This window comes from Pelophylax lessonae (genome assembly GCF_965119305.1).
Source record: "Pelophylax lessonae genome assembly, chromosome: 1".
Lineage (NCBI taxonomy): Eukaryota > Metazoa > Chordata > Amphibia > Anura > Ranidae > Pelophylax > Pelophylax lessonae.
Window position 1 is genome coordinate 234143590 of NC_138768.1, and position 14295 is coordinate 234157884.

At 45.3% G+C, this 14295-nt stretch overlaps 1 protein-coding gene across 1 annotated transcript in view; it reads right to left on the reverse strand.

Moving 5' to 3' along the window:
* The window catches only part of HIP1R (huntingtin interacting protein 1 related), a 271144-nt gene that overhangs the window by 88484 nt on the left and 168365 nt on the right, over positions 1-14295 (reverse strand). Inside the window, exons 18-19 of the mRNA XM_082258417.1 lie at positions 6885-7079; positions 4320-4467 (exon numbers count right to left, since the gene is read on the reverse strand). Of these exons, the coding sequence (XP_082114543.1) occupies positions 4320-4467; positions 6885-7079 (343 nt within the window). The remainder of the gene's footprint in view (positions 1-4319; positions 4468-6884; positions 7080-14295) is intronic.

The following is a 14295-nucleotide window of genomic DNA, read 5'->3' on the forward strand; positions in this document are numbered from 1 at the left end:
CGGTGGCAACCAGGTGAGGCGTACAAAGACAGGTGTGTGTCTTGCCTACAGTCAAGCATGGTGGTGGGAGTGTCATGGTCTGGGGCTGCATGAGTGCTGCCCGGCACTGGGGAGCTAGAGTTCATTGAGGGAACCATGAATGCCAACATGTACTGTGACATACTGAAGCAGAGCATGATACCCTCCCTTTGGAGACTGGGCCGCAGGGCAGTATTCCAACATAATGACCCCAAACACACCTTCAAGACAACCACTGCCTTGCTGAAGAAGCTGAGGGTAAAGGTGATGGACTGGCCAAGCATTTCCCCAGACCTAAACCCTATTGAGCATCTGTGGGGCATCCGCAAATGGAAGGTGGAGGAGAGCAAATTCTCTAACATCCACCAGCTCTGTAATGTCCTCATGGAGAAGTGGAAGAGGACTCCAGTGGGAAACTGTGAAGCTTTTGTGAACTCCATGCCCAAGAAGGTTAAGGCAGTGGTGGAAAAAAATGGCGGGCACACAAGATTTTGACACTTTGGGCCCAATTTGGACATTTTGACTTAAGGGTGTACTCACTTTTATTGCCAGCGGTTTAGACATTAATGGCTGTGTGTTGAGTTATTTTGAGGGGGCAGCAAATTTACACTGTTATACAGTTGTGTGTGTGTATATATTTATACACACACAGAATCTCACAAAAGTGAGTACACCCCTCACATTTTTGTAAATATATTATACCTTTTCATGTGACAACACTGAAGAAATGTCACTTTGCTACAATGTAGGGAGTGTACAGCTTGTATAAGTGTAAATTTGCTGTCCCTTCAAAATAACTCAACACACAGCCATTATTGTCTAAACCACTGGCAACAAAAGGGAGTACACCCCTAAGTGAAAATGTCCCAAATTGTGCCCATTTAGACATTTTTCCTCCCCGGTGTCAAGTGACTCGTTAGTGTTACAAGGTCTCAGGTGTGAATGGGGAGCAGCTGTGTTAAATTTGGTGTTATTGCTCTCACTCTCTCATACTGGTCACTGGAAGTTCAACATGGCACCCTAATGACAAAGAACTCTGAGGATCTGAAAAAAAGAATTGTTGCTCTACATAAAGATGACCTAGGCTTTAAGAAGATAGCCAAGACCCTGAAACTGAGCTGCAGCACAGTGGCCAAGACCATACAGCAGTTTATCAGGACAGGTTCAACTCAGAACAGGCCTCGCCATGGTCAACCAAAGAGTGCACGTGCTCAGCGTCAGATCCAGAGGTTGTCTTTGGGAAATAGATAGAGGTTGTCTTTGGGAAATGTGTGCTGCCAGCAGTGCTGCAGAGGTTGAAGGGGTGGAGGGTCAGCCTGTCAGTGCTCAGACCATATGACGCACACTGCATCAAATTGGTCTGCATGGCTGTCATCCCAGAAGGAAGCCTCTTCTAAAGATGATGCACAAGAAAGCCTGCAAACAGTTTGCTGAAGACAAGCAGACTAAGGACATGGATTACTGGAACCATGTCCTGTGGTCTGATGAGACCAAGATAAACTTATTTGGTTCAGATGGTGTCAAGCGTGTGTAGTGGCAACCAGGTGAGGAGTACAAAGACAGGTGTGTGTCTTGCCTACAGTCAAGCATGGCGGTGGGAGTGTCATGGTCTGGGGCTGCATGAGTGCTACCCGGCACTGGGGAGCTAGAGTTCATTGAGGAAACCATGAATGCCAACATGTACTGTGACATACTGAAGCAGAGCATGATACCCTCCCTTCGGAGACTGGGCCGCAGGGCAGTTTTTCAACATAATGACCCCAAACACACCTGCCTTACTAAAGAAGCTGAGGGCAAAGGTGATGGACTGGCCAAGCATGTCTTCAGACCTAAACCCTATTGAGCATCTGTGGGGCATTCTCAAACGGAAGGTGGAGGAGCAAAAGGTCTCCAACATCCACCCAGCTCCGTGATGTCATCATGGAGGAGTGGAAGAGGACTCCAGTGGCAACCTGTGAATCGCTGGTGAACTCCATACCCAAGAGGGTTAAGGCAGTGCTGGAAAATGATGGCCACACAAAATATTCACACTTCGGGCCCAATTTTGACAATTTCACTTAGGGGTGTACTCACTTTTGTTGCCAGCAGTTTAGATAATAATGGCTGTGTGTTGAGTATCTTGAGGGGATAGCAAATTTACGTTATACAAGCTGTACACTCACTACTTTACATTGTAGCAAAGTGTAATTTCTTCAGTGTTGTCACATGAAAAGCTATAATAAAATATTTACAAAAATGTGAGGGGTGTACTCCCTTTTGCGAGATACTGTGTGTATTATGTATGTATGCGTATATATATATATATATTTTTTTTTTTTTCCCTTACACTAGAAGTATTCTTTAGGCTGTGTATTATCCATAGATTTATGCAAAGGCCATACAATCTCCTGCTTAGAACTGGCAGAATGCATGTGTTTCAAAACTGTATCACATTTCATTGCTATATAAGCATAAAGCCAAAGAAATCACCATTTCAGTTCCATACACGTCAGAAAATATGTCGGAAAACCTCTGCTACATAACTAATGCTTTCTAGTAAAGTTACTGATGAGCGGCTTACAGGCTGCGCAACTAAAATCTGTCTCTGCCTATATTCACAAAAACAATATAGCTAAAAGAGTCTGATGTCAAAGTGTAGTTATCGTCCCAGTGATGGGGACTATAATGGCTACTGGATGATAAATAATACCAATCTAAATAAAAATTACTGTCTTGTACAAAAATAATAAAAACAAGCGCGGCTAAAGCATAGCGGTTTGCACATATAGTAAGTTCCAATATTGCATATCCGTAAAGGATTATACACTAGCGCAAAGACACCAAAAGCAAAAACAATGAATCCCTAAATACTGAAGGCTAGACTCTCCTCAGACTTTAAGATTACAAATCTATCCAACAGGTCTCAGAAGCAACAAACCCTCTGCACAACTCTTCCTGCTCAATTTCTATTCTACGTCATCCAACTGTTTCTGCTCAATTTTTGATCTGCGTCATGAAACAGGTGGAATGAACCCGTGTTGTATTAGGAGTAACACAGTGGTGGGGCTTATGATGGTTAGATCCCAATGCTCAAGTGCCCAAGAAATAAACAGATACAGATGACAAAATTCCACGTATACTTGCAGCATCGACTGAGTGTCTAGTCTTTATTTTGTAAAGAAATATAGGACCACAGTTCAAACAAAATAAGAAATATTTATTATAAACAAATATATCAGTCACTTAGACCTCCACTGGCACTAGAGCACTTAGACCTGATGCACATGGGCAAAAAGAAAATACCACTTTTACAAGCATACAGCATTTTTTTTTTTAATGCCTTAAAATGCAGTTCTATGTTAGCCTATGTGGCAATGCATCATGGAGTTTAGATTAGCAATTCAAGACCAGTGCTTAGCCCCCTGTTAACATTGAGTGCGGCTTTGAAATCGTGCAATCTCACCTGAAATCGCATGATTTCAAAGCTGCATTTGTGCTATCCCGAGTAGGACTTTGAAGACATCTGTCGCAAAAAGTAGTGCATATACTACTTTTTCAAATCGATGCGGCACCACAAAGTCTGCATTGCATCAATTTGAACACTGCCGTTGCCGGCAATAGGATTGGACTTGTCAAATCGCATGACAAACTGCTCCAATGTGAACGGGGGCTTAGAGGCATTAAAAAAAAATAAAAGGCACCAAAGCTGCATTTGGAGAAGAGCTTATGAGCTGAATATACATGCATCCTAAACATGCATGTATGCACGTACATTTATGTCAGTGGACAGAATAAATTCATATTCTGGCCAGCAGAATAAGCTCAATGCCACATGCCTGTAAATGCACATAAACGCACATAATTACGCATCAATACAAGCATCATTTATGCTTGATTTTTCTGTCATCTTCTAGCAGAAAGATCCAGCATAGCTAGGAGTATTTTAATATGCTCATGTGTATGAAACCTTAAGCGTACACCTGTGCAAGGGCCATTTTTTGCCAGCATGGGATGTACAGATGTTCTGTGCAACCATGTGCAGGCAATCCCATTCACGTCAATTGGGACACAGTGGCTGTACGGACACAGCAGCTGCGCCCAATTTGACATCCAAGTGGGTGCTTGTCCCCAAATGCCGGCAATGTGCCTTGGGGGATGCACAGCCACATGTTATTTGGGAGCAGGGGCTGTGTTAGTGCAGCCGCTGCATCCTAATTGACATGAATGGGACTGCCTGCACGAGGCTGTACAGAACACTTCCGCATCCCATACAGGGAAAACACGGTCCTCACAAAACAATGCAATATATATCTCTACTGTACCTGGTGAACTGGTGCAACGGATATGAAGAGGGTCATCAAGCTTAGCCACCGCGTCTTGAATGATATTTTCAGCCTCTTTTACTGTTCCCTGAATTATTTTGAACTGGTCCTCCAACATTTTCTGGTACAGTTTCTGCTCATCAACAGTCTAGAAAACACACAACACTAGTGTAACTATAAGGCTGTTTAACCATCTCTGCTCTCCTCCACAATGAGTACATATGATTGCAGTCTCCTAGTTAACAGACATTCCAGATGTATGAACTCAGACAGGTCCTGTGGTGGCCTTATATCACAGGACTTACAAGCTTAGAACCGAAACACAAATTCGTAATAATGGGATTTTTGTCTTACCGTAAAATCCATTTCTCTGATGTTCATTGACAGACACAGCTCCTGATCTTCTTAACCATTGGGTTATACTGACTCCTACAGGAGTAGGACACTGGGCAGAAAAAAAGCTTGACTACGCCTATGGGCAGTACCAGCAGGTATACTCCAACTGTTTTGGTATTCTGGTATATCTGGCTATTCTGGTAGCTCCAGTGTCTGACAGTTCTTCTATAACTATGGGGTGTTGCCATGTGGTAACATAACCCAAAAACCCACCCCTTTTTGACAGCATGACCACAGCCATGATGGGTCTGGGATGTCACAAGGGGGTGGGGTCTACGGGTGACATCACTGCATGGCCATGCCCCATAGTTATATAAACACTGTCCGACACTGTAGCTGCCAGAACGGCGTGAGCCTTGGGTAGAGTTCCCCTGCCCTAAAACATGCCACCCCCCCCCCTTATGTTGAGGGCATGTGGTCTGGTATGGTTCAGGAGGCCTGCATGCATGTATAAGGGTCTGGTATGGATTTTAGGGAGGGACCCTACGCTGTTTTTTTTTTTTTTTTTTAATTTTGGCGTGGGGGTTTCCCTCAAAATCCATATCAGACCCCAAATTGCACTCATCGCAAAGTTGGATCAAAATCAGATCCAGTTCATTAAAGTTGCATCGAGGTCTGATCGAAGTCGAAGGGCAAAGTCAGATCGACAGTCAAACGACTTACGTTTTGCACCACTTTGATCCGGGCCTTAAACTGAATAGGTTGGGTGAGAGTTTACATATTTTTTATGTCAATGCAAGTATGAATGATACTATCCAGACAGCATTGGTGACGCAGTGACAGTAGGGGCATTGTTATGCAAACCACACACATTACAAACTGACTGCAATATAGCCTTTAGGTCTACTAGCAGTTATGTAGTGAAAGTGCCCCGACACATCTGGTAAATCTCAGAAGAATGCACAGAGATTATACATACAGATTGTAATGTGTATGGCCATCTTTAGACTAAAAGTCAGAGCTGAATCTCAAGCCTCAATTTAAAAATGCTTACAATGAAAAAAATAATAAACAGGAACTTCACCATTCTGCTTTCATTTTTTTCCATCTATTCTTCCTTGGTTTGCTGGATTATCCCCAAAAAACTCACTCTCAGCATTATTCTGATGTAGTCTGTCACTCTGCTGCTGCATTCTGGGTCCTGCACCGCCATCTTCTCTTATGTCAATGGGAGCTGGCCGTCTCTTCTAGGTTTTTGCAGCCCGTCCACTGAAAGTACGGACATGTCTTTCTCTCCTAGCCTAATGTGTGGAAGCCAATCCTTTCTGGCATATCTGGTATGGATAGAGGTTGCAGGAGCAGGGTTAAATCTCTCTCACCTAGGTGAGAATGGGGGGTGGGGCGGGTGGTCGACCACGAATAAAAAATAAATATATATATATATATGTTAAAAAAAAAAAAACTGCACACAGGTGTATCTGTTTTTTTTTTTTTTTTTTAGATTAAGGAGGCAGCAGGATTTGAATTAGGTACAGTGCCATTCATTACACTTAGTGCCGGTTCACACTTATGCGATTGTACTGCGAATGCGATGCGTTCTAAATAGTCTCCAATCGCATGCATTTACAAAATACATTGAATTCGTGACGGTCGTTCACATCTATGCGTTGCGATCCAGATGCGAATGTGATGCGATGATAAAAAGGGTCTTGTGCGAGTTTACAGTGCTGCGTTGCGAATTTAGTCTCCATTGACATCAATGTAAATCGGTCTGGACTCGCATTATCAGTTCAGATATGTGCGAATTCTTATGTGCGAATTCTTATTTTTTGCTTGATTTTCCCCTCAGCTCCACCCCTCCTGAGCTTAATTAACATAATCAACGCAATCAGATTTTCATTACAATCGCGCTGGTACTATTGAAAAACATAAGGTAAACTCGCACTGCAAATTCGCATTGCAAGCGCAAGCGCATAAGTGTGAACCGGCACTTAAAGATCAGCTTCATTGATGAGGGTTGCATGTTGCAGTTAAAATAAAGGCAAGATAAGTTCCTTTTACAAGGTGGTATAAACCGCCTATTTGTATATCTGCATCATACCTTTAATGGTTTTTATAGTATAAGCAGTTAGGCAACTTAACTGCCCTTGTAAATGTTTATACTGTAACCACAGTAAGGGAAAGGGGCATTGTTGAGATGCTAATTGTAGGATTGTAATGTTACATTACCTTTTTGTCAAGTTTTTCATGCAAGTCTCGTATTTCACTTGCTCTTTTCTCCTGCTCTTCGCTAAACAAGGACTCTGTCTCCTGAGCCACATTCTTGACCGATAGCAGTTCAGATTCTTTAGATGTCAGAAGACTTTGCAATGAATCCTTCTCAGCTTCAAGAGCTGACAATTTTGACATCAAGTGCGATTCAGACTAAAAATTCAAAGACAACCAAAGTACAGTTATTTTTTTTTAATTTACCAAATAACTTTTATTGAAAGTTTTATCATTTTACCAACAAAAGAAAATAAAATTAAATCGCCAATCCAAAAAAAATAAGGGATTTTTGACTTACCGTGAAATCCATTTCTCTGGTGTTCACTGACAGACACAGCTCTTGGTATTCATAACCATTGGGATATACTGCCCCTACAGGAATATGACACTAGGCCGAAAAAAATTCTGGCTACACCCATAGGCATACCCAGGGGGTATACTCCCCCTCCCTCTGCTATAGCCGCTCAGTTTTGTAACAATCAGTGTCAGGAGAATAAGAACTCCACAGAGGGGTGGGTGCTGTGTCCGTCAATGAACATCAGAGAAATGGATTTTACGGTAAGTCAAAAATTCCATTTTCTCGTTCGTTCATCGATGGACACAGCTCTTGGTATTCATAACCATTGGGACATCCCAAAACAGTGTTAAACATGAGGGATGGGAACAACCCAAAAATTCCCAAAGCTAAACATTAGCCAACAGGGACTGAATAAACAACCGGAGCCCACCTGAAAAAAAACAATACACCCTTCAAAGAGGATCAGGTCCTCTTAAACAGTAGCCTGCAAAACCTTGCGGCCAAAGGAAGCATCCACAGATGCCAACACATCCACTTTATAAAACCTTGTAAAATTGTGCATCGAAAACCAGGTGGCCGCCTTGCAAACCTGTGTCACTGACGCCTGATGACGGAAGGCCCAGGAGGCGCTAAGCGCCCTTGTAGAGTGCATCTTGACAGTAAAAGGAGGAACCTGACCCCTGATGGAATAGGTCTGAACCACTGTCTGATCCATCTGGAAATGGTCGCAGAGGAAGCGGACAACCCTTTTCGAGGTCCATCCATGAGCAGAGGGAGTCTGACTTCCTGAAAGACTCCGTAGCTGCCTGGTACACCCTAATTGTCTGGACCACATCCAAGGCATGCAAGGCAATTTCTTAGAGCTGTTTAGGCCTGGGACAAAAGGGAAGGCAACACAATGTTTTCATTCAAATGAAAATCAGAGACAACCTTTGGAATGGACGACAGACAGGTGCGATGAACCACCTTATTATCCCTGTGAATTACCAGCTAAGGTGGACAGGATAACGCCACCAGTTTTGACCCTAAAAAGGCCACCCTTCTTAGACAACGTAAGCAGGGGAATCTCTGGAAAATTTTCAAAAGGAGGTTTATGTAGGAGAAAGCACCAAATGAAAATCCCAAGGTGGAACAAAGCCCGCACTGGAGGAACCAAATGTCGGAATCCCTAAAGAAAGATACGCACCAGGGAGAGGGTGGCCAAAGGTTGTTGGAAGAAAACCGCCAAAGCAGACACCTGGCCCTTGATGGTACTCTAGGCCAATTTCTGTTCAACCCCACTGTTGAAGGAAGGTTAAGATCCGAGGTACTGAGAAGGAGCAGGGAGGAACCCCAAGACACTCACACCACGCAATATACGTCATCCACGTATGATGGTAGATCTTCCTAGAAGTAGATTTCCTAGCTTACAACATTGGAGGAATCACAGTCTCAGATAAACACCTATCCTTCAGCACCTGGGGTTCAACAGCCAAACCGTCAAAGCCAGCGACTGCAAAGCAGGATGGAAGATTGGTCCTTGGGACAGAAGATCCTCCCTGAGAGGAAGCTTCCAAGGAACGTTGGCGACCAGATGCACCAGATTGACGAAACAAGCCTGGCGAGGCCAGTCTGGAGCCACTAAGATGAGCCGAATCCCTTCTGCCTCAATTCTGCATAGAAGTTTGGGCAGAAGCTTGGGAAGAGGGAAGATGCAAATCAGCCAATACTGACCCCATGGGGCCACCAGCGCATCTGTGGCATCCGCAAATGGATCCCGCGATCGAGCCACAAACCTCTGCACCCTTCTGTTGAGCCAAGACGCCAAAAGATTCACCTCGGGAGTGCCCTACCGGAGACACAGCTGATGAAACAGCTCCGGATGAATGGACCATTCCCCATGGTCCAACGCCTGCCGACTGAGATCATTTGCTTGCCAATTTTCCACCTCGGGAATGTGTACGCCATAGAGGGCTGGAACAAACCATGAATGAAGTCACTATATCAAGGACGGCCCCTCATTCCCCGACTCAGCCAGATCTGATATTCCAGAGACTGGGAAGTCTTGTCCCAATTGGTCAGAATCCCCCTTTGCAGAGACCTTGTATGGAACTGTGCAAACGGAACCGCCTCGAAGGTAGGCACCATCAGGCAAAGCACCTGCATGCAAGTCCGGAGGGACGACCATCTGTTGGACAGCAGAAGATGAATTGCAGCCTGCAACTTCTGGAGTTTGTACAGAGGAAGGAGCACTCTGGCTAAGGCTAAGTCCAGATTCAGGCCCAGATAGTCCAGCTTTGTGAACGGAACCAGAGCAGACTTCTGAAAGTTTAGAATCCAGCCGAACTCCCGCAGAGTCCGTATTGTGATCTTCAGGTTGTCCACCAGAGCAGAGGGAGATTCTGCTCGCAGAAGGAGATCGTCCAAGTAGCCCAGTACCGCAATCCCCCGTTTGGCATAGCAAGGAGCAGCAGAGGCGAAACCAAAAGGGTAACGCCACAAACTGATAATGCTCCTCTCCCACAGCAAAGCGGAGAAAATGGTGGTGACGGACATATCGGAATGTGAAGGAAGGCATCCTTGATATCAATAGAGACGAGAAAATCCCCCTGACACAGGGATGCCACCACCATTTGAATGGAGTCCATTCTGAACCCACACAAAGTAGTTTGGCGCCTTGAGGTCCAGGGTTAGACGCCCTTTGCCTTTCTTCCTAGGGACTGTGAACAAGTTTGAGTAAAAACCCTGAAAGCGTTCCAAAGGCGGAACCGGGACAATCACCCCTTGAAGAAACAGGTCTTGTACCGCCCAAAACAGGCCCTGTAAGCGGTCCGGAGACAGGCGCAAGTTAGAAGGAAAAAACCTGGAAAGAGTGAAACTCAATCTTGTAGCCAGACCGAATGACTTTGTGGACCCACTTGTCTTGCACTAGGGAAGTCCACGGGTCCGGAAAGCAGCGAAGACCTCCCCCACCCCTGATATGGGTGAGGGCGCACCTTCATGCTGAAGGAGCCTTGTCCACAGATCTGGAGAAGCTCGATCTTGGCTTGCCAGAACAGGTTAGTTTGGATCCTCCTAAAGAGCCCCTGAAAGGCTACGAGCCCTTGTCAGTCGACCCTGAGGGATGAAAAAACTTCTTATGAGCCGAGTAGGAAGGCCCACGTCTACGACGAGGTTCCTTGCCCTTAGTAGCCTGCGGAAGAAAAGCCCTCTTCCCCACCTTTAATGATGTCATCCAGGGTAGCTCCAAACAGGCGATCTCCTTGGAAAGGAAGATCAGTCAAGGCCTTTTTTGAAGCCTGATCCACAGACAAGCACTTGAGCCAAAAGACACGTCGAAGGACCACTGCCAAAACAGAGGTGAGCCATCAGGGGAGTTACATCACTTATAAACTGCAGCCCCTGGACCAGCTGGTCCACCAGCTCAGTGTTCCCCATCCAGGACATTGGTGTAAGAGCTTAGCCCACTTGGTCAGAGTTTGTAACACTAGGGCAAAGATGAATACTGGCCTCATTGCGGAGCCAGCCAGAGTTTACATATGTTGGGCCACAGCCTCAGCCTTCTGGTCAGTCTGATCCTTAAAGGCTGGGGACTATTCACCTGGAATCATGGTTGCCTTGTTTAATCTGGAAACCGGAGGGTCCACTATTTAAGCAGGGACTCCTCATAGAGGTAACACCTAGTAAAGCGCTTAGGGGCCCCACAGGGACGCTTTGGTCGTCCCCACTCTTTAGCAACAATTCTGTCAAAATTGGTTAGGAAAGGCAACAACTTTGCCGCTCTGGATGGCTTGCGAGTGCCAAAGGGCACCTGCGCCTCCGTCGCAGCTTCAGCTGCGTCCTCCATTTTCAGAGTCTCATGCACAGATACAAATCAGTGCATCCACCAGCGCCTTTTCGTGCACGGTCGCAGACATGGAGGAATCATTCTCACCATCAGAGGATTCCAGGAGCGTGGTTGCAGACCCAGCAGGTTCCGCGGCGGCCGAATCAGATTCAGGATATGATGAGACAGATGAAGCAGGGGAAGGCGGGGGGCGCTTTTTGCTAGCCCGTCACCCGCAAGCCACCTCCACCCGGGACACAACAGACTCCAGCACCGCCGTCAGTGCATGGATGGATGGTTGGTTGGGACCCAGAGGGCCCCACAGCCTCATAGAGGGGATCAGGTGGGGAAACATGCTCTAAAGACTCCATGGGTCACAAGGGGGATCCCACAAAAAAAGTGTAACACACTGCTAAGGGACAACCCCCAACACGCTGGCAGCACCACCCTGTTCCCAGGCACAAAACACCAAGCGATCCTCAGCAGAGAGGGAGAGGACTCCACCAGACTCACCACCTGCAGAGACAAGCACCTGGAGCCACCAGAAAAATCTGCACTTCACAAGCAGCGATCAGGAAGTAAAATGATTCAGGAGTCAGCATTAGGGGATGAGGAGGGGCTTCCACTGCCGAAATCACCGCCCACAGGGCTCCACTGACATGGCACTATATTCAATGGAAAACCACACCAAAATGGCCGGACTACACAAACATGGCTGCTATGTATAGAACACACAGGCTACAACAAAATGGCGGCACCACGAAGCGTACAGGAAGCCAGGATTGGGAGACCAGGCCTCAGGGACAGAGCCACCCCCAACACAGTCGATTGTCCAGTCGCCGGCGGTGCACCCCCTACCCCCATCGCCAGTCAGCACCCTGCCCCCACCCCAGGAAGGTGGCCAGATCACCCAAACAGCCCAGCGTAGGGGGGGGGGGGTAGGATGAGGGACCCAGCAAGGGGGGGTGCCTGCGGGAAGGAGGGGAACCCGGGGGTCTGATTGCCCCAAGGAGGGGCCCACGTCCACCCCAAAACCCTCCAGGGGGAGAGGGAGGACAGCTACTCTCCATACCAGGAACCAGGCGGGAACCGCTCCAGACAGAACCCCTCTCCATCGAAATGGGGGGCTGTTGGGCCAGGAGGAGACCCAGTCGTAATGAGACCTCGCTAGGCGTTTAACTAGCAGGCCAGCCCCCTTCCAGTGGGGCTATGTCACAGCCAAACTAGCACAGAGCTGAGGTCTGTGTGTGCTCGCTGGCCAGACTGGGATGACTACTGGATCTAGATTAGCCAACCCATCGCCAAGTCCAGCAGTTGATTGTAGATCTCACAAGAAAAATCCAGGAGGAAAACATTTTCTATCTAAAAAATTTTGCCAGGACCAAAGATCCCAGCAAGGAACTAGGGCCTTACTCCTGACTAGGCAGAAAAGAATTGATTGGCTATAGCAGAGATATAGGGGAGTATACCCCCTGGGACTGCCCATGGGTGTAGCCAGAATTTTTCTCTGCCAAGTGTCCTACTCCTGTAGGGGGCAGGATAACCCAATGGGTATGCATACCAAGAGCTGTGTCCGTCAATGAACGAAGGAGAAAGAATTTATACTTCATCATAGTGTACAATAGTGGTCATACATTTTCACAAAAATTGCTAAATGAGAATCAGCATCTGCACAAAAGGAACAAAGTTAACCAACAGGCCATGAAACAGTCAACAGTCAAGTGCAAAAATAGAGTATCCTTAATCTTAATAAACATTAAGGTGTTGAGGTACATCAGATATATGCTTAGGATACATCGCAAAGGGTGCTAAACTTAGGATCCGTACTCCTGCCAAGCCCATACCCAAGAACAAACTTATTTAAAAAAAAAAAAAATTCCAACCCACTGAGTGTTGCTGCCACCAATATCCGCCATTACAGCATCGCATACCTTGTCCAATTAAATTTTAACGAGCAAGACAGTTAACGCTGTATAATCTGCAGGGACACAAGGGCCAAAGGAGCTAGAGTTGGAATCTGTAACCAAGGGTCCCATAATTTGTTGAACTTAGGAGTGCTGGCAGTGTAAACTTTGGTCCTTTTGAGTTTGTTTACCATTATTTGGGCATAGTGTCTATAGATCTATATACTGAAGGAGACCCCTCCTTAAACATTTATGACTATGCTGAGGGAGGGAGGCAGTACTATGCTCCCCTGAGGGGGGTGGCTTTGCAAACCTTCAATACAGAATCATGGAAATTTTGTGCTGCTTAGTACATGGTTTTTAATGTATTTTTATGATATGTTCTGAATTAAAAAAAAAAAAGAAAATCATGTTTTATACAGTTATTTACGTGAACATGTAGAATGCCTAGAAAGTCCCATACAGACTAGTTATGTGTTTAAGCTGGATTAATGTAAGTATGCAATTATAACCCCAACTCCAAAAAAAAACATAAATTTGAAGCTTTAATAAAACAAAAAAGTCCAGTATTAGGCAGAAAACAAAACCGTGTGCACACTACTAACTAAAAGGATGTCAAGCAAATACGTTTGAGGAGATTTTGTTAAATTGCTTCACAAAAGATGCAAATGTACATTTTTGGATATAAATATAAAACCAATTTGTCGACAAATAGTTTTGGGCGGATACATTGCATATTTAAATAAATATCCATTGACAATCCAAGTTCCAATCTGATACATGCCAAACCATACACAACAAAAACATAGGTAGCTGGAGCCTAACACTGCTGTTACGCAAGCAAAATATATTTTGAATTAACAATCAAAGCATAGTCAAGTGCCTCTTGCAAAGAGATAAAAACTAGGGTATATAAAGAGGCATTTGAAAATTGTGACAAATTCAGCTAGGAATACTCAGAAAATTATTTGTACTTACTTGTAAAATCCCTTTCTTGGAATACAGTACAGGACCCAGGCTTAGCTGGGTTATATGCTGCAACCTTCAGATGATTAGACACTGGCAAACAGAACTGTTAGGACCCCCACATATCTCCTCTCACTTAACAGCAAGCCTCAGTTTTTTTAGAAAGGAATAAAGGATTAACAAGACAGAGGGGAGGGCCTCTGTCCTGTATTTTATTTCAAGAAAAAGATTTTACAGATAGGTCAAAAGTCCTTTTTTCTTGATTGTACAGTGCAAGATGCAGGCTTAGTCATTGACGACTGCAACATTCAAAACCAATTCTTAAAAAAAGAGGGGAGGGCAACAGATCAAACAAATGCCAACATACCCCCCGAAAACAAACAAGGGTAAAAGACCCTA